This window comes from Alosa alosa, chromosome 3, assembly GCF_017589495.1.
Source record: "Alosa alosa isolate M-15738 ecotype Scorff River chromosome 3, AALO_Geno_1.1, whole genome shotgun sequence".
Taxonomy (NCBI): Eukaryota; Metazoa; Chordata; class Actinopteri; order Clupeiformes; family Clupeidae; genus Alosa; species Alosa alosa.
In genome coordinates this window covers 20917781-20940353 of record NC_063191.1, presented here as the reverse complement: position 1 = coordinate 20940353, position 22573 = coordinate 20917781, and the positions used below count along the sequence as shown (strand labels likewise).

General features: G+C 41.9%; 1 protein-coding gene across 1 annotated transcript; it reads left to right on the top strand.

The window, feature by feature from the left end:
- Positions 1–10655: 10655 nt before the first annotated feature.
- Positions 10656–22341, top strand: itgb2 (integrin, beta 2). Its single transcript, XM_048238767.1, has 16 exons — positions 10656–10739; positions 11945–12002; positions 12182–12273; positions 12443–12644; positions 12832–13011; positions 13100–13350; positions 13567–13722; positions 16589–16684; positions 16775–16864; positions 17093–17227; positions 18928–19118; positions 19246–19478; positions 20484–20700; positions 20824–21041; positions 21127–21293; positions 21640–22341. The coding sequence occupies exons 2-16, from the start codon at positions 11948–11950 to the stop codon at positions 21703–21705; spliced, it is 2349 nt and encodes a 782-aa protein (XP_048094724.1). The 5' UTR covers positions 10656–10739; positions 11945–11947; the 3' UTR covers positions 21706–22341.
- The last annotated feature ends 232 nt before the right edge of the window (positions 22342–22573 follow it).

Sequence of the window (22573 nt, the reverse complement as noted above, 5' to 3'; positions counted from 1 at the left end):
TATGGCACAGTTCTTAATAGACTAGAAAGACTCTCAGAGACCGCGTTCGTCAAATGATGCCTCTCGTAGCAAAAGTGAAATGAAATTAGTCAAAGCACCCCACGAGTTAGATCTACTCCAGAATTGAATTGATTATTTCTTGTCCGATACTACAACTTTGTTTTAGTTTTTGCAAAATCCTGCTTATAAACACACAGACAAACCACACAAAAAAAAACCCTCCTTGGTGTAATGCTGGAAACATGCCCTCAGAGGGAAAAGGGCTGTTTTTTACTTTCAAGAGGTCTTACAGAAGTCTTACTTTAGCATGCTGTTAACCCAAATCTCTGGCTCCTACTTAGCTCACCACCTGCAGGGACTTCAAAAGGCGAGGTGGGCAGAATCACCTGGTTAGTGTGAAGATGCGGTGTGTGTGTCTGTGTGTGTGTATGTGACACCACAGCATACGACGACGAGCGGATGAGGATTACACATAAGCACACCGTGCCAATCAGCAGGAAACCACAGGAATGCCAGGCTGGGCTGGGCAAGGTGGGGCAGGAGGGGAGGGGGCTGGTGGCACTGTGAGAAAATGTGTGTGTGCTGTGAAATGCACACACACACACACACACACACACACACACACAGGAACACATGTCTGGGCAGCGTCGCGCTGTAAGATTCCCAGTAGAAATCCCAGCCAAGCTCCTCAATGGGACATAAGCCATCCAACACATTTGTTCTTCCTCCACGTGTTCCTTCACAGCCACTCTCAGCTGTCTGGCTCTGGTGCCCCAGCGATGGAAAAGGAGCATTCTGGAGATGGAAAAGGGGCCTCTGCTCTTTGCTATCTGACCAGTTGGTGCTACAACGTGATGACAGGAGGCCAATGCTCACATTTACCCTGACAACGCAACTGCAGACATCAAAATACAAGCCAAGCATTTGGGAACTGCTCGTCAGCTCACAGATGGGATGTTTAGAAACAACTCCAGAACAGAAACTTGAGAGTAAAGATGAATAGAATACAATTTTGTTTTCACCACAAGGTCATAATGTACTCTGGTGCCAATAAATATGCTGAGCACTTAGAGTAGGGCTCGGCAGTAATTAAATTGATCCAATTAAAGGCCTCTGATAGGAGTTTATCTCCTCGGCTGTAACAAGCACCCAAGGGGGGTGGACACTCACCAAGAGACAAGAGATAAAACAAAGGGCTGTTTTCACCCCAAAATGCTCAGTGCCTGATTTTAGGGATGCGGTTTAGCAGTTTATTGAACAGACAAACCAGTCAGACCACCACAACCACTGTCCTCACAATCCAACCTTTTAAGAAAAAGTGTGTTCCTTATCATTTGAATAAAGGGCTCAGTGGAGGTTCCTTCTCTGCATGTCCCCCCATGTGACCCAACTGAACACAGCTCCTGTGAGCTCATATCAGCTTCGTCTCTGTCCAAACCTATCAGCAGCCTTCAGACATCCCTGTCATGGCATCTAATGAGGCCTTGCAGATGCATTCTCCCCAGTAATTTGCCAAACCCTCCCTTACCCTCCCACCTCTATTCTGGTGGTGAGGTGGCGGATGAACTGCAGTTGTTTGGTCTGGTGCTGTCTGGCCTGCTATCAGAGCGATATTTCACTGTCACTGTGTCCACCCCATGGTCACCCTCCCTGCCTACCACACCGTTGACCTGGCCTACCCACCCACCTGTTTCATGAGCCCTCTGCCCCGTCTACTCTGTACAAGACCCACATACCATATTATATTACAAGAGCCATGTGGGTCTGCTACAATGGGCCTTTGTCCATATGAGAGTAACATAATCTTTGTCAAGTAGGACACTTTAGAAAAGCAAGAAACTTTAGGTGGCAAATTCTCTGTATGTACTGTATAGTAAGTAAAGTGTATGTTTGTTTTGGGAAACCGTCAAAGTCCTGCTCAGTGTTCGTCATGTTTGTCATTATTGGGAGGACTCTCCATGTCAGAGTGAGCTCCACTGTTGTTTCTGTAATGGGTAAAGGAAGCTGTGGCATTCTCAGAGCGCGTTCCACACTTCATTACGGCTCAAGTTAAACAAGCCCTGTTCTCTGGCTGAGCCAGAAGCCTGCTGGTGCTTAAGCAGATGGCTGGGAGGGTTACCCAGCTGAGGCAGCCGCACGACAACAAGCAGACTCGTCTTTCCACAACTAGATGGATCCCCCAAGAACATCTGCTTGCCTGTCTTTCCGCGCAAGTCCTTAAGGTGAGGGATGAAGACAGGATTCATCAGCGGAGCACGCCCACAGCGAGGTGCTCGCACGCGCCAGCCACATGCGGCAGACGCTCTGCGCAGCAGACGCAAGGCAGACCCCGCGCATTAACCCTGAGCGAAGACAAGGAAGTGCCAATATTGCGCTCCAAGGCGAGGCAGGGAGAGTCTCAGGAGGGGCGTCTGGCGAGGAGCATTAAGGACGGAAAAACAATCAGAAGACATTTATGGAGTGCCGAGGAGGACTGACACGGAGGAGGTGGTGGTTTGTGAAGATTCAAATATGGGCTCGTCCTCCCTCACTCTGGGATGTCTTTTCCATACAGCTTGGTTGTCACGCACGCACGCACGCACGTCAGTTCTCATCAGTTGCTTTCCTAAATTAGAGGATCGGCTCTGCCTTGACATCTCGTGTCCAACAGTCCAACAGTGGAGGCTAATGCATTCACCAACACAGCTCATCTAAAATCGCTCCCTTCCCTAGGCCCAGCTACCACACAGCCCACACAGAGGCTGGCTGGGCGCCCCGCTGCTGACCCACTGTAAAGTTCAGCACAGATACGTCTGGAGCTGGTCGTGGGTCCCACGTTGGACTTGGATTAGTCCACTTGTTTGCTTTGGGAGTGAAATGTTCATCTTGGACTGTCGTAAAAGAGAAACCATAGACTTTGAGCAGATTCTACAAAGATTTGAAAAACACTGGAGAAAGTCCATCATTTATCATTTGTCTCAGGTCAAATTCTGGTTGAGCAAGAAGCCAGGTCTTTGGCAAGAAACTGACAAACTGCAATGGTTCCTTCAGGAGGACCTGGCTGAAACAGACGACACAGTAGAAATTCTTCAAAGTGTCATTTTACCACAAGGACATTTGCAGAGGCTGGACATGCTCATCACTCAGTGACAAGATTTTGGCACAACCTTTGATCAATTAGAGGCTATTATTTAGATAGGCAACCATTTGGAGTTGCTTTGGGAATAAAGGAAATCAAATGCCTTTAATGAATCAAATGGTAGACTGGTCTTCTGTGGGACCAGCTCTGCCAGCTAAAGCAGAGTATTTTATAATTGATGAGGGACAGTCTGAGAGGCCATCTCAAAAATGCTCTGTCCGACAGCAAACACAAGAGCGTTTACAGTGTTCCGTCAGCCCTCTTAAAACAACTGCAGTCAGAAGACTACAGATGCCCCTATATTTGGTCTGTAAAGAGAGGGAAGAAACCCCACATCCAAATCCCTTACCAGACTTTTAAGACAAACAAGGACAGACAGACAGGCAGACGGACAGACAGACAGACCTGATTACAATACGCTGTCCCCTACTGCGCGTGAGGGTAATTAGGGTCACACCAAGTGTGACAGAACACATTCATGCGCGTGTAACACTGCTTTTTTGTTGACTCATTGCGCTTTGTAAATGAAATAAGGTCTGTTACACTTGGCAGCTCATACACAACAACCCTCAGAGTAAGGAAGTGTTGGCTACAAATTGATAGGCACGGAACTAATCCCACAGTAATGTGGAGGTGAGAACATGTGGCACACATGTAAAACAACAGAATGGAACAAAGCAAGCCCAGGCCAGAGCCAAGAGGATCCGGCTGACTGTGCAGGGATAAGGTGATGAGATGCCTCAGTGAGAGCAGTTAGAGGATAATTGCTTGTGTTTGTGATAATGTATTCATAATTACTTTTCTGATTACAGAACATTTCCTATCAGGGTAAACAGCACAGCCTTTGAAGCTGAGACACCCCTTTGCATACCCCCCCCCCCACTCCCCGTCCAACTACACACAAGCCAAAGCCTCCGAGCGTGGCCCTACACCAGGAACAGATCAGTTCATCAACTCCAGGTTTCATTAAGAAATCAAGGGTTGTAATGGAGTATGATAACAGGACCACTGGCTGGCCTAGGGCAGCTCCGATCAGGTGGGGCTGCAGCCCAGCACACTGCAGCACATCAATCTCTAATGGCACTTTTGCCACTGATGGAGTTTTTCTTAACTGTCTCGGAGATCAATGTAGGGTGAAATAAAAAGTCCAAATTAATAAAAAAAAAAGGCTTAAAGCAATGGGTAAAGTACCTTGTCAAACAATGTTTTGATCAGATTACATAAATCTAGTTTATGAGATGATCCCTGAAATACTTGCTTTTGCCTGAGTCAGGCAAAATCGGTGCATCTAAAAGCCACTGTGTTTTAAGAAAACCAAATGGTAATTCTTCTATCTATTTACATGTGAGTGTCTCTGTTTTCTCTGTTGAGAGCGAACAGAGGTGCTATTATCAGCTATTATCAGGCGAAGTCAGCGATTGCACAGGAAGTCGCATTTGTTTATGTTTATGTTTACATTTTTATTAGCAGACGCTTTTTTCCAAAACAACATCCATTATATTTTAACCAAGTACCAAACAAAACACACCAGAGAGGTAGCTCACCCCTCCCTTCAGTATTCCCACCAACACCTTTTTTTAGAGTGCACAAAAACAAACACACACTATGCAAACAGTCATTTACATACACAAAAGTTGCAAGAGAATGGGATGAAGAGAAATTGACAAGCGTTATTTATTTTTGCAGAGAGAATGTGCAAGACTGAGCGGCGGTCATATTTTGTGGTCACACTTTGTATATTTCTGTAGCCCGGTCTTTCAGTGTCCCAGGAATCGCTGACCCAAATTTACCGAAGAAAAAAAAATATATATATAAAATCCGAAGAACAAAAACTCTTATTAAACCTATATGACCACCGCTTCGCTAGTGTGGCGGTCATAGTAAACCATGACTGCTTCTTGAGATTTCCTTAGGAAGCACAATCCTGAGCAACCTGTTGGACTAGAAGCCCTCTTTCTTCCTAACCTTCATGGACTTTGTGGTCATGGTCAAGGACTAGATTGCTAATGCAAAACTTAATTTTGTCAAGATTGCCACAAGCTTGTTTATCTTCTATGTGAGTAGAAGAGCTCTTTATACTTAGGGCTGTGTCAGTCACATCTGTTTTTCCCACAGATATTCACTCCACTCCTGCAATGCTGTGAAGGGCGTTGTTGGCCGGAAGCAGAAGAGCCAGTAGCTTTTGGATCTGGAAAAGCATGCTATGTGTCCTTCAAGTGGTCAGGACACAAACATACTTGTGTCCATCCAAAACTTCCATGATCTTACGGCAGACAGAGCGCTACTCCACAGTCTCACTCTTTATAGTAATCTGGAAATGAAAACTGTAAGCACCCAGCTGGACACTGATTGGTGCTATGTGTATGGAGTTGGTGAAGCCAAATCTGGTGATGGAGAGAGAGAGAGAGGGAGAGAGAGAGAGAGAGAGAGGGAGGGAGGGGGAGAGAGAGAGAGAGGGAGGGGGGAGAGAGAGAATTATTTTGGGATTTCTCACATGTAAATGTAAATCAGTTCTAGGCCAAGTATACTTTGATACAAGGAATTTGGTCTCTGCATATATCCCGTCCGTGAATTAGTGAACACAAAGAACAACCATTTTTGGCATCTTATAACTATGTTTGATGGCTAATGGGCGTGTGAAGGCCAGATAAACACGCCTGTCATTCCCACTAGCCTCTCAGTCTATGCTCTATGTAGTTTTGTTGTTCAGGTCAAATCGACACGCAGAAATGTATGAAAAGCCCTGTCACAACATGATATTGGCAAAAGTATCACCAAAACACAAAAAATCTGTTAGCTTATAGCAATTTATCTGGGCAGTTGATAGTGATTGGCTTTTTAGGTAAGTACAGTATTTCACTAGTTTTTGACCAAAACACCATAAAAAAATGTAAAATGTAAATCAGCTTTGTAGGCCAAGTATACTTGCGTGAATGCGTATACAAGGAATTTCATCTCTGCATTTATCCCATCCGTCAATTAGTGAACGCACAGAGCACACGGTGAACACACAGTGAGGTGAAGCACACGCTAACCCGGAGCAGTGAGATGCCTGCTACAGCGGCGCTCGAGGAGCAGTGAGGGGTTAGGTGCCTTGCTCAAGGGCACTTCAGCCATTCCTACTGGTCGGGGATTGAACCGGCAACCCTTCATGCTTATGTATCAGACTGTATATGCACATGTACATTTTGGCTCATCTATTGTCATACAGTTAAACCAAGCCTGACAGAAAGACCCAAAGGCAGCAGTGAAAAGAAAGCGTCTCCAAAATATTACATTAAGTACATTTTAGTGCTAGAGTGACAGGTCACAACAAAGTAGTTTTCTCATACAGTATCTCAGGCCTAAATAAATGAAGATGGAGGAGAGGTGCAGAGCTGTTAGCTTAGCTGATAAACTAGCGGGGAGAGAACCAGTCATTCAGGCTCACAAGCAGGTTCCAGAATTTAGGCTCACTCCTTGAGTGCAACTGTATCTGCTTGTGCACTGATGTATCTGCATGTGTGTGTGTGTGTGTGTGTGTGTGTGTGCGCCAATGCGCGTGTATTTCAGTATGGAGGGATGAAGTAGCAACGCTGCTTCTATTTTTATCCCTCTCCCTAGCCACAGGGAGCAGCCACCATCTGCATACAGCAAGCCAAGCTGCTGGCACCACCAGAGAGCCTCCTTGGACACAGTAAGGGCCTAAGCATTCACCGCAGTCTTCCTATAATCTGTTTCTATTTCCCCTTCATGGACTCCTCTCCTCTGGACTGGAAGGTCAGTGTGCACAGGGGGGACCTGTTCCAATCCGTGGATGGGTACAGGGACCCGGGCACCAACTTCATCATTGGCGGTATCAACACCAGCACATCTGATGCAGCTGGACCCCACGGCGTAGCCCTGGTCTATTTATACAGCGGCAGCTATAAATAGCACCATACCCTGGTGTGTGCCGCCTCGCATCTCCCCTGCTGCAGACCTGCAGTAAGCTCCACTGACTGAACACACGCACGCACGCACGCACGCACGCACGCACGCACGCACGCACGCACGCACGCACGCACACACACACACACACACACACACAAACACACACACACATAAACACATACGGACCACTGCAGTGCTCTTTATTCATAAAAAAACACAGAGACAGACACCGAGAGAGATAGAGGAAGAATGGGAAAGAGAGAGGAGAAAGAGAGGGAGAAGGAGAAATAGAGAGAGAACAAGAGAAGGAGGAAGAGAGGGAAAAGGAGGAGGCATCCTTTGTGGATTCCGCACCAGCCCTAATGTTTCCTCGGGTCATGGGTGCGCACTAGAGGAGATTAAAGACTTCCATTCAGGTCTCCTTTTTACCGCTTCCTCCATCTGATTTGGCGATGCATCGTTTCACTCTAATTTACTGTACAGGAGGCCATGGGCAAGAGAGAGAGAGAGAGAGAGAGAGAGAGAGAGAGAGTAAAAGACAGACCAAATCGAAAGGAAAGGGAGATGGAAGGAAAGAGGTCTGACCGTTGCCTCAAAGCCTCTCTTTAAGCCCCACTCCTCCCCCAGCTTTGGGTGACTGCAGTAGCCTTTTGCGTCAGTCTGGGTGTCTCTGTGGTCCCTCTCTGCCAGGAGGATGAGGTTGCTCAGGGCTGGTTGGTGACGCCCAAACCTTTGATGCCAGGCCATGTGTAAAGCACTTCTCATGGAAATCTTCTTTTCAAAACACAGTGAAGCTGGGAAGTCCAATCAGAGGGGTGCTTTTTGCCATGTGTAAAGCACTTCTCATGGAAATCTTCTTTTCAAAACACAGTGAAGCTGGGAAGTCCAATCAGAGGGGTGCTTTTGCATGTATTATTGCACAGGATAAACATCACATTGCAAACACACAGACAAGTGTTTGGGCAACAAAGTCCAGTGCAATTACAGGGGATACAAACAATCCAAAATTGTTTGCTAATCTGTTCTTTTGCTGTGAGTTTCCACCACATGTAAACTACGGTCAGTGGTTCTGTGAAACAGGCATCATGAACTCCAACAAAAGGGCCACCTCTTCCACAGTTACCTTGACCTACACCTCAAAGTCATGTTGTGATACATGAAAGATACATTTTATATATTAATAATGTATCTTTAAACAAATATTACATGAATCAAATCCAATCAATCTAATCACAACTCTAATCTATTCATGAATCTTATGGATTAAAGTCACACAACACTACACATCTGCAAAGTTAGCCTGCCATCTAGTGGACTAAAATGGTCATCAGAAATGACCAGATGAATGGATCAGGGCAGCCACATAGGATAAGTGATCACAACAGGATAAATGGACAGGGCCCATCAATAGTGGGCCCTAAGAATCTCACAGACAAAAAAAGAAAAAACAATCAAGAGGTTAAATATGTATACACACACGCCATATAGTACACACATGAATAACCATTGCTGAGGGGGCTATGTGATTATTGAGACTGGCATCCATATAGGCCTATAGAAACTTAAGTTGGACTGAAATCACTGCAGAAAACCAGAAGACTATATAGCAGGACTCTGCACAAACCTACAATGAAGGCTACCATGAACCAAAATGTTAAATACATCTAAAAAATGTCAAGAATTCTGTCGTTCTGAACATGCTAATAGCGCCATCATATAAATAGATGGAGATTAATCCCAGAAACAATATATATCATAATATCATATATGCCCATGAACATGCACTGTGAGATTTCCTTTTAGTTTTATTCACTTGCCTCCTGTCTGTCATTTTCTTTTACTTTTCATCATATTCAATCTTATTGCTTGTTTGTTGGTGTGGAGTAAGATGTTGGTGATTTGCTCATAAAGTTATAGAAAGTAAACTGTAGCTGGGGTTTGAGGAAAAGTGTGTATTATAGTTGTTGGAGAAAACCCAACTCCACTCTGTATCAGGCCATTCACTTCCTCTACCTTGTCTGTTATGATCATAAAACGGGACATCCGTTACACAAAGTTATGCTTATATTAAAATGTAGACTTAAGTGTATGTGGATGTAGCATATATAGCACATTACATCATGTAATATTACATAAGACATTCAATATATTAACAAGATAGATACACTCTGTGTCTATGTCATCTGTTTCCTGCCATTCTGACATAAGGGCCTGTCTTGAACAAGGTGTATTGTTCTGAAGTTTCCTCTTAAATTACATACAGTACCTGCAATGTCAGTCTCCACATTTCAACATTTAACTTCCAATTGTTCCTTTTTTTATGCTTCCTACTTCTAGATCACACACACATATGCACAGGCACACACACACACAATGTATCATTTAATTAATTTAATTAATGTACAGTATACAGTAATACTGTGTATATTTATTTCTTCACAATGCTGAAGAATGCTCCATTCACATTTGGGCCTTCCAACGTTCGGTGGTCTCCTATTTCTCGATAACATTCTTGCACTGATATAGTTTTTCTATATTACCTTGCCTACTCTCTTGTATGTCCATATTTATTTGATGCTGGTCTCTAGACTTTATTCTTGCACTGTTGCACTGTTGGACTTACTCATTTGCACCATCACCATGACACTCACTCTCACAGAGCACCTTACCTCACTATGCACAGAGACTCACAGGCTCAGTCCCTCAATCATTGCAAAGGCCTCATGCTTAATCACCCCTAAGCACACTATGTGGATACTGTTTTAGATTTGATTTAGATTTAGTGTTATTTAGTGTAATTTGTATTTTAGTATATTCTTTATCTTCTACTGTCCTTATTGCTTAGTTGTATTTTTTTATATTATATACTTTTATTACTTTTTCTGCTGTTAGTGAATGCTGTATGTGATGTCTGTATGCTACTGAGACCTTGAATTTCCCCTTGGGGATCAATAAAGTATGTATGTATGTATGTATGTATCTATCTATCTATCTATCTATCTATCTATCTATCTTATCTAACAGACCGCTGCCAAGGAAAATGGGTTTTGTGCTTCTAAGTCACGTCTTTCATATCACTCCACAAGTACTGGAACTTCATTCAAAAGTGAAAGCAGACGGTTGCTCAGCTGTGTTCTAAAGAATGTTTGGTTCAAGTTCAGTGTGTGTTGTTACGAACTATTTGTTTCTCAGCAAAAGCCACGATGAAACGGTAACAAATATGCTATAGCCTAGGCTATGTAGGCTAAAGAGTCATATCGTGGGGATTTTATTATTCCGTTTTGGCAAGTAGCCATGTAGGCCTAATTAGCAGGATAATGTAGTCTATAGAACGCTGGTCATTATCGGGAACTAGGTCCCTTCAGGGCGGAACAAGACCCCTGGAAACGGACCTATTTCCAGATAATGACCGGCGTTCTATACATTATTCCTTACATAATAAATCATTCACAGCCCCATCACTTCGGGGAATAGTTGTCTCTCGTCACCATATCTCAATCCAGACAGTATTCAGTCTGCATTAGACATTTAGGTAAACAGTTCTAGATATCATGTCTCCATATTCTTTGACTGCAAACCAGCAGTTAAGTTCCTCCTTTCTGCCACTCTTCCTTCCTGTAAATGTGGTCATGTTAGTATGTGGAAGTGAGCGAGTGCACAGTTCCAGCACACTATTGAGTTTATTGTGAACAGCTGTACATCTAAAGTGGTGAGTACACAGAACATAGCTCATATTTATCTTTTCAGTTCTGCTGGGGATTTAAAACTTTATAACATTTTATAAAATGGTGTGTTTTCAGCAGTGTAGAATCAGCATCTGTAAAGTTTGTAATATTGAGAGGGTTAGTTGTTTTTAGGGCAGGTCATCATAGAAATACATTCCCTATAGCGAATGAAAATAATATGACAAAGATAACTAGACATAGAAATACTTTCTGGCACACGAAAGATGACTTCCTGTTACATGGCTGTTTTGAAAGTGTTTCCACTAAGTTCAGAACTGGTTTGAAGATGAAACAGCTAAGAAAATGTCTACCATCAGCTCTTCTATAGGCACAGAGTATATAGAAGAGCAATCAAGGGGTGTGTTAATAACCTAAATCTTCAAGGATATTCACAAAATACAATACTCAGAATACCATGCTTTAGCTAATTAGTGGGTCGACTCATAACGCATGAAGAAACTCTTATACCTCGTATCTTATAAATGTAGGTGTTTGTTAGGTTTGTATGCCTATTTTACAAAATGAGTAAAGTAGAATAAGTAGTAAAATAACCTCAACGCTAGTCTTAGTGCCAACAGAGACTGAGTGGTTATATGATACTAATCTACAGTTTTTTTTTAAGAAAAGTATGTTTATTGCATGTTGTGAGCAACATTACAATGTCAGTGTAGTATTAAGAGAATTGCTGGTTAACATACATCTTTGTACTCCTTTTCATGGCAAAATGATATTTAACTCATTATTATGTATTGTTACATGCTATGCTGCCTTCATCTAGAAAGTAGAAGCGTTTAAATACTTCTCTAAAAACAGATCCTATGAGGCAATCAAACGTCACACACACACATGAAGGCATAGCCATTTATGGTTAAGTTCGGTGTCACGCCTCCCAGCAAAATATGGCAACACAAAAATTATCATTCCATCAATTTGTTTCTGATAAATGGTTACTGTTAAACTCTAGATCTAAACAGTTAGCACAGAAAAGTGATGGTATACAATATGCAACTGATTTCATTTGTAACTTTCTCTGGCAAAGTAATATTTGACCAAAACTGAGGGCTGTTTAGTCTTACATGAGCAATGAGCATGCAATCTTAGATTAAACAATCCCATTAGTGGTCTTACGGTACAGCTGCATCATATCTTTGGCTTTGGTGATATGCACATTATCTCTTTCTTCCCTCAGAAAATGGCCGCGCCTGTGCGTCTTCAAGTCCTCATTCTGCTATCAATAACAACAAATGGTGAGTTTACAGACAACAATGTAACCAATGAACTGTTCGACAAAAGCAAATGTCAATCAAATCTCTTTGATAACTATTTTTCACAGTATTGTGAAGTGTACAAGAAACTATTTGATTATAATGCAGGTGTAGATCATATTTTCCAAGTTCAACTTCTTTAACTATTTCTCTCCATATAGTCTGGCTTGAGCAAACCTGTGAGAAGGGAGCCGTCCACTCCTGTAATGACTGTATCAAATCTGGAGCATTCTGCTCTTGGTGCAAATCTGTGGTAAGATATTCACAAGGGTTGATTCTATGTCTAGGCTTCTTTTTTTGCCTCCCACTGTTCACATAGATCCACAGAGAGCAGTTTTCCATCGACAGTTAATTTAGATTTGTTTTTGTTTTTTAGTTCACAATTTAGTTCACAACGGTCTTTCCTATTTATCCAACAACAGAACTTCACAAACCAAGGCGAATCTGATGCTGAGCGCTGTGAAACCAAGGCAAAGCTAATGGAAAAAGGCTGCAAGGAGACTGACATTATCTCTCCACAAAACTCCAAAAAAAACATTAAACAAAAACCACTGTCTGGCCCTACTTCAACCACCGACGCAGTCCAGATCGAGCCTCAAGAGATTAAACTGGAACTTCGTCCTGGTAATTTTTTTCCTCACATATATAAGATATATAAGTTCTGATGGGCAGTGCTATTTGTGCAATACAGAGTTTTAAAATACCAAAATATCACCAGTTTCAGTGGATGCATTAAACTGCCGATGCCTTAATTATATCTGCATGCAGAAATAATCCACAAGTTTCTAAACCCATCTTCCATCTTTTTAAGGCCTTCCAGAAAAGATTACACTCAAGTTTAAAAGAGCAGAGGGCTACCCAGTGGATCTCTACTACTTAATGGATCTCTCTTACTCCATGGTGGATGACCTGAAACTATTAAAAACTCTGGGAAAAGATTTAGTGGCAGTCCTACAAAAAATAACCGGTGGCAATGACAAAGCAAGAATTGGTAACGCAATTTATACCATCCAAACTATATGCTGTGACTAACTAAGCAAATAACTAAACTGATCCACGAATTTGTTCTTACACCAAAGGTTTTGGCTCATTTGTTGACAAGACAGTCCTGCCGTTTACAAACACTAACAAAGAAAAACTTAAGAATCCTTGCCCAACGAATGAAAAGGAGACGGTGGCTTGTCAACCACCATTTGGTTTCAAACATGTTCTCGACCTGACAAATAACTACAAATCATTCAATGAAGAGGTATCTAAGCAGGACATTTCTGGAAATCTCGACACTCCTGAAGGAAGTCTGGACGCCATCATGCAGGCTGCCATGTGCGAGGTAGGATGCTGGAAAAAGTTTCAAAAAGCTTCAAAAATGCTAAGCATGACTTTTTAACATGTTCATGTTTTATGTTTTTATTGGTGAAGAGGTGTCCCTCAGTTTCAGTGCTTAACATAAAGGCCTTTGTCTAAATGTGCAAAGTAGAACATCTAGGCAAAATGTGAAACATGATCTATATTATTATTTATTAACCAACTTTTGTTTAATTCCTAGAGAGACATTGGCTGGGGAAATGCCACTCGTTTGCTAGTTCTAGCCACCGATGCTGGATTCCATATGGCTGGTGATGGGAAACTGGCCGCTATTCTGGAACCAAATGATGAATTATGCCACTTGACCCAGAACATGTACAGCAAAAGCAATTTACTGGTATGATAAACTAAAGTAATTGCAGTGACTTGAACAATTTGTGTTCATTTTATAGATTTGCACAGTAGATTAAGGGACTCTGTCTTGACGGTCTGAAATGCATGGTCTAAACTTGGGTTAAGCACATTTAGGGCGTGTCCAGTCCAGGCTAGTGGTCTGGCGCATTATCTAAAAATTGCTATCTTACACTAAAAAGCATTACGCCACTGACCAAGAAAAACCTGGTCTATAGCGAAAGGCGCATGAAGCACAGCTGAAGACACGAGATCACGAGATGTAAGCAGCAAGTCCTCTGCAGGATAAATGTCCTTAGGTTTTTTATTCAGTCATTCGAACACAGTCATTGGTTTAGTGGAATACCTGTACCATACAGTTAGATTCGTTCAAATGCGCCACTGACTATCAAAATACCGATGCGCTGTTTAAAGTTGCGCTCCTTGCTGTTAAAGGGAAAGACAGATGTCATTTTCATTGGTTTAAAAGATGTTGTGCCCAAAACACACCCACGACTGATTAAAGAAAGAACCGCCTTTTTGTCGCCAGGCACCCGATGTTTCATAACAAAACCACCCCCAATGCGGACTGGACAAACCCCTAAGCTATGCTATTTTCACGGCGTAATTTAGTGATCAGACGGCAGGTGCATTGTTCAAAAGGATTGGTCTTATGTTTCTTAATTAGTCATGGGTGTGTTTTGGGTGTAACATCCATTAAACCAATGAGAGTGACACCTGCCATTTCCTTTAAGAGCAAGGAGTGCAAAACCAAACAGTGTGTTGGTATTTTGATAAAGAGTGAGCACATCCCTTCAGAAGGAGGGCCCTATCATGACAGTCAAAAGCGCCTCGTCACTCGTCAAAAGCGTATTCAAATTTAGTAGGATGTCCAGTCCACATTGGGAGTGTTTTCGTTATCAAACGTCGAGCGCATGGCGCAACAAGGTGTTCCTAGGTTTCTTAATCAGTCATGGGGGTGTGTTTGGGGCGTAACATCATTTAAACCAATGAGAATGACGTCTGTCATTCCCTTTAAGGCGCGATGTCAAAGAATGCATCGGTATGCTCTTGACAGTCAACGCCGCATTTGAAGGAGGCTGCTTGCAAGACCATATGGAATAGTCATTCCACTAAACCGTGCTTTACTAAAACCTAGCATAGCCTTCACACATTTGCACTCGTCTATTATTTGAACTCATTGGCAAAGTGAAACTAACTTCACCATGGTGTGTCAGTCAACGACAAGACAGTTATATGCAGTAAGTTACTTTCACTATTGACTGACAATGGGTTACCATCGAAAACATAGGCTGGAAAAAGCAACACTTACCCTAATATTGTTCAAATGACTCAATAAAACAACATGTATCCTGAAAAGGAGAGGAGTTGCTTATATCTCTTGACAGTGCGTCTTCAGCTGTGCTCCATACGTGTCGCCTCTCCCCTAATCACTTTTAACCGTCATTACCAATTTGCAAATGATGGTGAATAACTACTCATCATGAGATGTACAGTATTTTGTAATATCTTTATTCTAATTATGTTTTCCATTGCAATAGTGCAATTTGTAATGTTTTGCATGGATGTGCGCTGGTGTGCGTTCATGATAGAAGGATGGTGCGTTGTGCACCCGCCAATATGACTGTTGACAATGCACTCTTAAAATAACATATAAAAAACTCACCATAGACTTCTGACCAGGTGTACAATAGCGATTTTTAGACAATGCGCCAGGCCACTCCCTAAGTTGTTAATTGCAACACCCCTGGGCGCATTGTTTAAAAAATAAATGTGCAAAATAAGGAATTAAACTTTGCGCGGGGGGGGGGACGAGTTTTACACCATGCGCCAGGGTGCAAAATACAGCCCGGAATCTGCTTGCAGGCGAGACTGCATATGCAATACCAGGATTCCACTAAAGATTACTTTATTAAAACGTGTGTGTGACAAGCACATGCATCTGCACCCGCCTTGTACTTGAACTCGTAGGCAATGACAAAACAAAGTCTTACATTTAGTTATTTATACTTTCACTTTTGACTGACAAGGGGTTACAATCGAAAACATAGCCTAAAAAAACTTACTCCAATAATATTCGAATGACTGAATATAAATCCTAAGCACATCCACCGTATTGGGAGTTGTTGCTGTCTCGCCAATTGTTACTTTTCGTGACAGCACACCCTTTAGATAGCTTACATGTGCCTTTCACTTTAGACCACATTTTTTTTGGTCAGTGGCATTACCATTTTCAGTGACCTTTGGAGGAATTATCCGGAGTAAAATGCACTTTAGATCAATTTACGGATGATTGGGAGTACATATGTTGAGTTGACATCCAAATCATGTCATTCGGATGTGTTTTGAGACGATTGCTGAGTGTGGAGTAACACGCTCTGGAAATGCACAATTTTGTCGCCGTTTTTTTTTTTTTTTTTTTTAAGCTTTAGGGACCCTCTACTCACTACCACATAAATGTAATGTTGTTTGGAACTGTAGAAGAGGTATAAAAAATAGCGTTTTGTAGCGGCGAAATGACATGCCCACATCACTTTCAGGCTAACAAGTTTTGACTAAAAACGGTAACATCAAACTTTCTCAAAACACATCCGAATGACATGATTTGGATGTCAACTCAACGTATGTACTCCCAATCATCCGTAAATTGATCTAAAGTGCATTTTACTCTGGATAATTCCTTTAAAATAGCAATGTTTGATTATGCGCCTGACCACACCAGTTTTTTCATTGAAAACTGCTTGTGAACTCGAGTCCTAGGCGGTAAAATCATTACTGTGTTTGGTGTAATATAGAAATTAAGATGTATAACAAAAAAATTTCTTCCCCATTATTGTGGTCTCCATCTTCAGGACTATCCATCTGTTGGTCAAATTGCAAGGACCTTACAGAAGAAAAACATTCAGCCTATTTTTGCGGTCACAAGCTCTGTGAAAGGAGTGTATGATGTAAGCAATGGTCTAGTATAAGTTCTGTTGTTCTGTTGTTCAGCTATAGACAATAAGGCTAATACATGTTTCCCACACATCTTTTCCCAGGACCTGAGCAAATTGATCCCAAAGTCTGTGGTGGGAGAATTGACTGATGATTCATCGAATGTGGTGCAACTAATCGAGAATGCCTATGATGTAAGGCTTTATTAATTCATCTTGATATTTTTCCTTTGATTAAAAAGCAAATAGTAAATGCTTTTATGTCATAAATTAGTTTTGTTCTAAAACATAACTGTAATCAGTTGCCTACTGTATGTGCTATGCTATGCTATGCTATGAAAAAATATATGCTAAGAGTAATTCAGATTCTCCCCATCCAATCAGTGGCTTTCAAGATAATTAGTATTCTTAATTTCTCAACAGAAACTCTCCTCTAAAGTTATTGTGACCCATGATGTACTGCCAGACAAGGTCACAGTCACATACACCTCAAATTGTCCAGAGGGAAACAATCCAGGCGACGAGGGTATCTGTGATAACGTGAAGCTTGGCCAAGAGGTATCCATCCCACAAAGCACCCAGCAAACCACACACACACACATAAGAATCCACCAATGCAAATACATCATGATGTACATTATGACTAGGAAAGGTCTACTTCAGGATGAAGTACATTTAATTTATATAGCATGTTTAAGACCAAAGTGCTTCACACAGTAAAAAAAAGAAAAGAAAAGAGAAACATACCAAACAAAGACAAACATTCAGTATTTACAAACAGACATGACAATAATATTGACCCAGCTTCACGATCAGCAGCAGCTGATTCATATCCAGATGGAAAAAGTATGTGTTAAGCCTGGATTTAAAAGCAGTTAGGGCTGGTATATTTCTGAGGTCCATTGGGAGAGTATTCCAAGTCTTGTAAATAAGTAGGCAACGCATGTAAGCAAATCGATAGTTCTGTGATAACCAGCTTCCTCTAGGGAGAGTGAAGTTCGTCCCAAAGCTGAGTGCGGTATTATAACCCTATACCTCGCCAATCAAGGGAACTTCATTTAGCTGCGAGGGAGCTTCCCACCCGAGTTCACTCAGTAATCGAGGGGAAGTGGGTAGGGATTACTTTTGGAAAAACTTTAATATAGTTTATTTTATAAACTTTTTAAAAGAAATACCATCACCTGGATGTTTAAATGAACCTTCATAGACACAGGGCTCTTTTTGGCGATCTAAAACTCAGCACAAAGTGTATTGTTATCACCAGGGGCGTACTGGGACCAAAAATCGGCCCTGGCATATTTGGCCCAAGCGGCCCTCAAATCGGTCGGGCACACCTAATTAAATACAAAATCTTTGCATTACCCTTAAGCATATATTTTCAGCTGTCATGGAGCACTGAAAGTGATGTAGGCCTCATTGGTTATCTCTTTGACTGATCAGAGGTAGGCATGGAGCATATGATCTCCATATTGAAGTAGGCTAACAAGCAATTATTAAAGAAGAGTTTCTGCTTGAATTCAAAGTATCATTTCAAATTATTCAATGGGCTACAATTGACAGCAGCACCAAAAATTACTGAAGCCTAAGTGTAAAGAGTTAAATTACCCAGATTGTCTTAGACATTAATGTAATTTACCAGTTATCACTGTAGGACAACTGAAACAACAGAACAAAATAAACAGGGCTGTTACTGGAAATATTTTATTCCTGTAGGCTATACTACCTACCTACATTGCTGGTACATTTTGGAACAGTACAGCTACATGAACTAATTATCTTTAGTGTCTTCCAGTAGCCTATTAGCCTGGCGAGCCAGACCCACGTTAAAATGTCATTCGAACACAGTCATTGGTTTAGTGGAATACCTGTACCATACAGTTAGATTCCTTCAAATGCGCTGCTGACTATCAAAATACCGATGCGCTGTTTGAAGTTGCGCTCCTTGCTGTTAAAGGAAATGACAGATGTCATTTTCATTGGTTTAAAGGATGTTATGCCCAAAACACACCCATGACTGAAGAAATAACCGCCTTTTTGCACCAGGCGCCCGACATTTGATAATGTTTGATAACAAAACCACCCCCAATGGGGACTGGACAAACCCCTAAGCCATTCTCCAATGACCATTTTTAGATTGCTGAGATAGGGCCTACAATGTTTAACAACCTCTACCATATTAATTTTCAAAAATGTCTAATGTCCCATTTGAAAATGTCAAAATGTCTAATGTCCCATTCTAAACCCAATTATCTGTTTAGGTTCAATTCTTTGTTGAAGTGACAGCACATGAATGCATGAACAACGTTTCCTTCTATGTCGGCCCAAGGGGCTTCACTGAAAAAATGAAGGTGACCATTTCAACCCGCTGTGAATGTGAATGTGATGACCCTCCGTTTCCCAATGATCCACTCTGTAATTCTCAAGGAGAGGTGAAATGTGGAACATGCAAGTATGAGAGCAACAAGTCTTTTTTTCGATTTCTCGCACTTATACCTTCTTCGCCTACTTTGCAGGACTGAGCCATTATTACTTATGACCGTAAGTGAGTGATCTCTTATCTTCTCTGGCTTCCCTAGATGTAATAAGGGTTATACAGGCCAGAAGTGCAAATGCAAACAGGGGGACAGGAATGATGCAGACTTGAGGCAACTGTGCCGGGGCGACAACAGCACTGAGTGTGGGGGTCGTGGGGACTGTGTCTGTGGAGAGTGTCAGTGCCACAAAAGCCAGAATGGGAACCCTTACTATAAAAAATACTGTGAGTGTGTCGATGAGGGCTGCCAGATGCACAACAACAAGGAGTGTTCAGGTATGATCCAATAACAACGTTTAAACATACTATCACTAAAACTATCGACGCTGTTCTAGCCTTACTATGCATTGCTGTATGTAACATTACCATTGTTCTCAATAGTGTTTGTAGTAGCAGAAGTATCAGGGTATGAACAGTCAGTGAAGTACATTCAGAGTTATTTTTATGTTGATGTAATTTAGTGGCCTGGAAGCCAGCCCCAATATAACCCCCACCTACAACATTTGAGGACCATTAAAGGCACACCAGGCAAGCTTGATGCTTTTTCTCTACGAAACTCCCCCTCGCTCGGTCTGAAGCTTTTTTCCTTTTATTAGTATAAGTATATATACTTTTTTGATCCCGTGAGGGAAATTTGGTCTCTGCATTTAACCCAATCGGTGAATTAGTGAAACACAAACAGCACACAGTGAAGAGTGAACACACAGTGAGGTGAAGCACACACTAATCCCGCAGTGAGCTGCCTGCTTCAACGGGCGGCGGGAAGCAGTGAGGGGTTAGGTGCCTTGCTCAAGGGCACTTCAGCCGCAGCCCACTGGTCGGGGCTCGAACCGGCAACCCTCCGGTTACAAGTCCAGAGTGCTAACCAGTGGGCCACGGCTGCCCAATTTTCTTTGCATCTTCCGTCAAGGGTTTTCGCTGCTTCTTCACTGGCTCTGCCATTATACACACGTTTGCAACAATCGCTAGAGTTTCGTTAGCCTGCCTCTGTGCTGTATGCAGGATGTAAACTGATCCTGCTTCGGTCGGCAGGTAGGATACACCGAACTTGCAAGTGGGATATTCTTCTTACAGGCAGTAGGGGCGGGCGAGAGAGTCTTCATTCGCCCTGTAATGAGTCATTTAACCATATACCAACTTACGAAGATGATTAATTAACACGAAAACGTTGCCTGGTGTCCCTTTAAAGGTCCTTCATCAGTCAAGTTCTGGCTATCAGGCTAGTAATTTAGTGTCATTTGCAACTTTTTCATGGTTTGCTAATTTTCTTTTGTGCTCCAGGTCATGGTGACTGTAGATGCGGGACATGCAAGTGCCACAGTGGTTACGATGGCGATGCCTGCCACTGCAAAGTGTCAGACGCAGGGTGCCGAACTGGCGGCAGCATCTGCAATGGCCGTGGGGAATGCCAATGTGACATCTGCAAGTGCAAAGGAGGCTACCAACCACCCTTCTGCCTGGAATGTCAGGCTTGCACGCCGCCGTGTCAGCAGTCGGCGTAAGAGACACTCCCAGCTCTACTCCTACACACTCCCATGGAAACCACCGTCATGCCAATACTTCTGCTGACGTTGAGTTTGCTTTGGTTAGCGTTAAGAAATGTTGTTTCTCCATTTCGCAGGAATTGTATTGAGTGCCTTGGCTTTGGTGGTGGTCCATACGACAAAAACTGCACCACTGCCTGCAAGCACCTGAAGCACGTCATGGTGGAAAGACTATCATTCAACACACAGGCCAAGAAGTGTGAAGTAAAAGACTCCCTAAATTGCTGGCTTGACTTCACCATGAAGGAAATGGAAGGAATGAACAACTATTTTGTTGAGATACTTAAGGAAAGAAGTAAGGCTTCTTGCTTCAGTTTATTTAGAATTGAGATAAATTGTATTTTTCCGGAACTCTAATTCTTTATTGCCTGTGATTCTAGGGTGCCCCGAACCACCACCCATCCCTGCCATTGTAGCTGGGTCTGTTGCTGGAGTGGCCCTCATTGGACTCCTGATTCTGCTCATCATTAAGGCTCTGCTGTATGCAAAAGACTTAAAAGAATGGAAGAAGTTTGAGAATGAGAAGAAGAAAAGCAAATGGAGCAATGTAAGTATGACATCACAGGAACACACCAACTTCTTGGGAAATTAGCTTAGGCTATTTGGGTTAGACCACTTAGCCTATAGCTAGGCCTACATTTTATCTATAGGCTAGCTATACGCTAATAGAGCTAACCCACTTCCAGTGAATTATGCTAAGCTAGGTTAACAGTATCAGACTGGGTTATTGCACTCACAGAGAAGAGAATGGTATGTATAGTCCATGGTAGATGGCAAATAAGCTAATATAATCAAAAGTTGGTGTGCTCCTCTAAGTTCAAAAGTCAATGTTGCCCCAATACATTATTATGTCTAACTGCTAATCCATCTAATTTTTTTGTGTGTGTTCAAAGGCTGACAATCCCTTATTTAAGGAGGCAACAACTACAGTGACAAATCCTACATTTTCTGGAGAGTGAGCTCAAACATAGGTACTTTACCACTGTGTATAAAAAGAATGTGACTGCTTATATGTCTGTTAAAGTGTGTAGTGAGTATGCACATGTGTACAGACACTGCTGTTGTATGCAATTTGCCAATGTAACACAGAGGTGGTTCACTGGACAAATATCAAGGGACACTCTGGCTATATAGTTTTTATTCTTTTATTATGTCTTAGTGCAGAGACAGATAGTGCTTTCTGGAATCAGGAAATTGTTATATGTATATTATGAAAAAATATTTTAGCAAAACAAAATCTGTTTATTCTTTAATATAGTTTTGTAAAAGTGTGTATATTTAAATATGTTGGTGATATGGTGTCAAATTTGAAAACACAATTCAAAGAGGTTATGAAGACAAGTAATTTATGTACATTGTGTCAAGAGTTCAGGAATGAGTTGCTGTTGAATGAATTTTGAACTGAACCAAGAATAATCTCAGTGTGGTTGTCATTTTTGTTGATTTTATTATGGTAATGATGAGTAGTAAATGTGGTATATTTGTAAAATCAATGAAAACATGAAATTGTGTGTATATGGTGCATGTAAACTGCTAAGGCTGAAAACAATTGTGTCCTGAAGCCCAATCTGAATAAATGTGTTATTCCACACAGAGCTCATGCTTGGAGTATTGTTATTCAAACCAATTTTAATTTTACAACAAAAATTGGAGGATGAATTTGAATTTTCTTCATTTATACATTTGTGAAAAAAAGAAAATGAAAAGATGTTGGATGTTTCTAGCGACAAACACAGTGGACAGTAAGGTGCTTGTTCAGAGTGTGTGAGGGGTACACTTCACGGCACACTAACAAAAGGAGAGCCGCAGAGCTGAACTAACAACCAC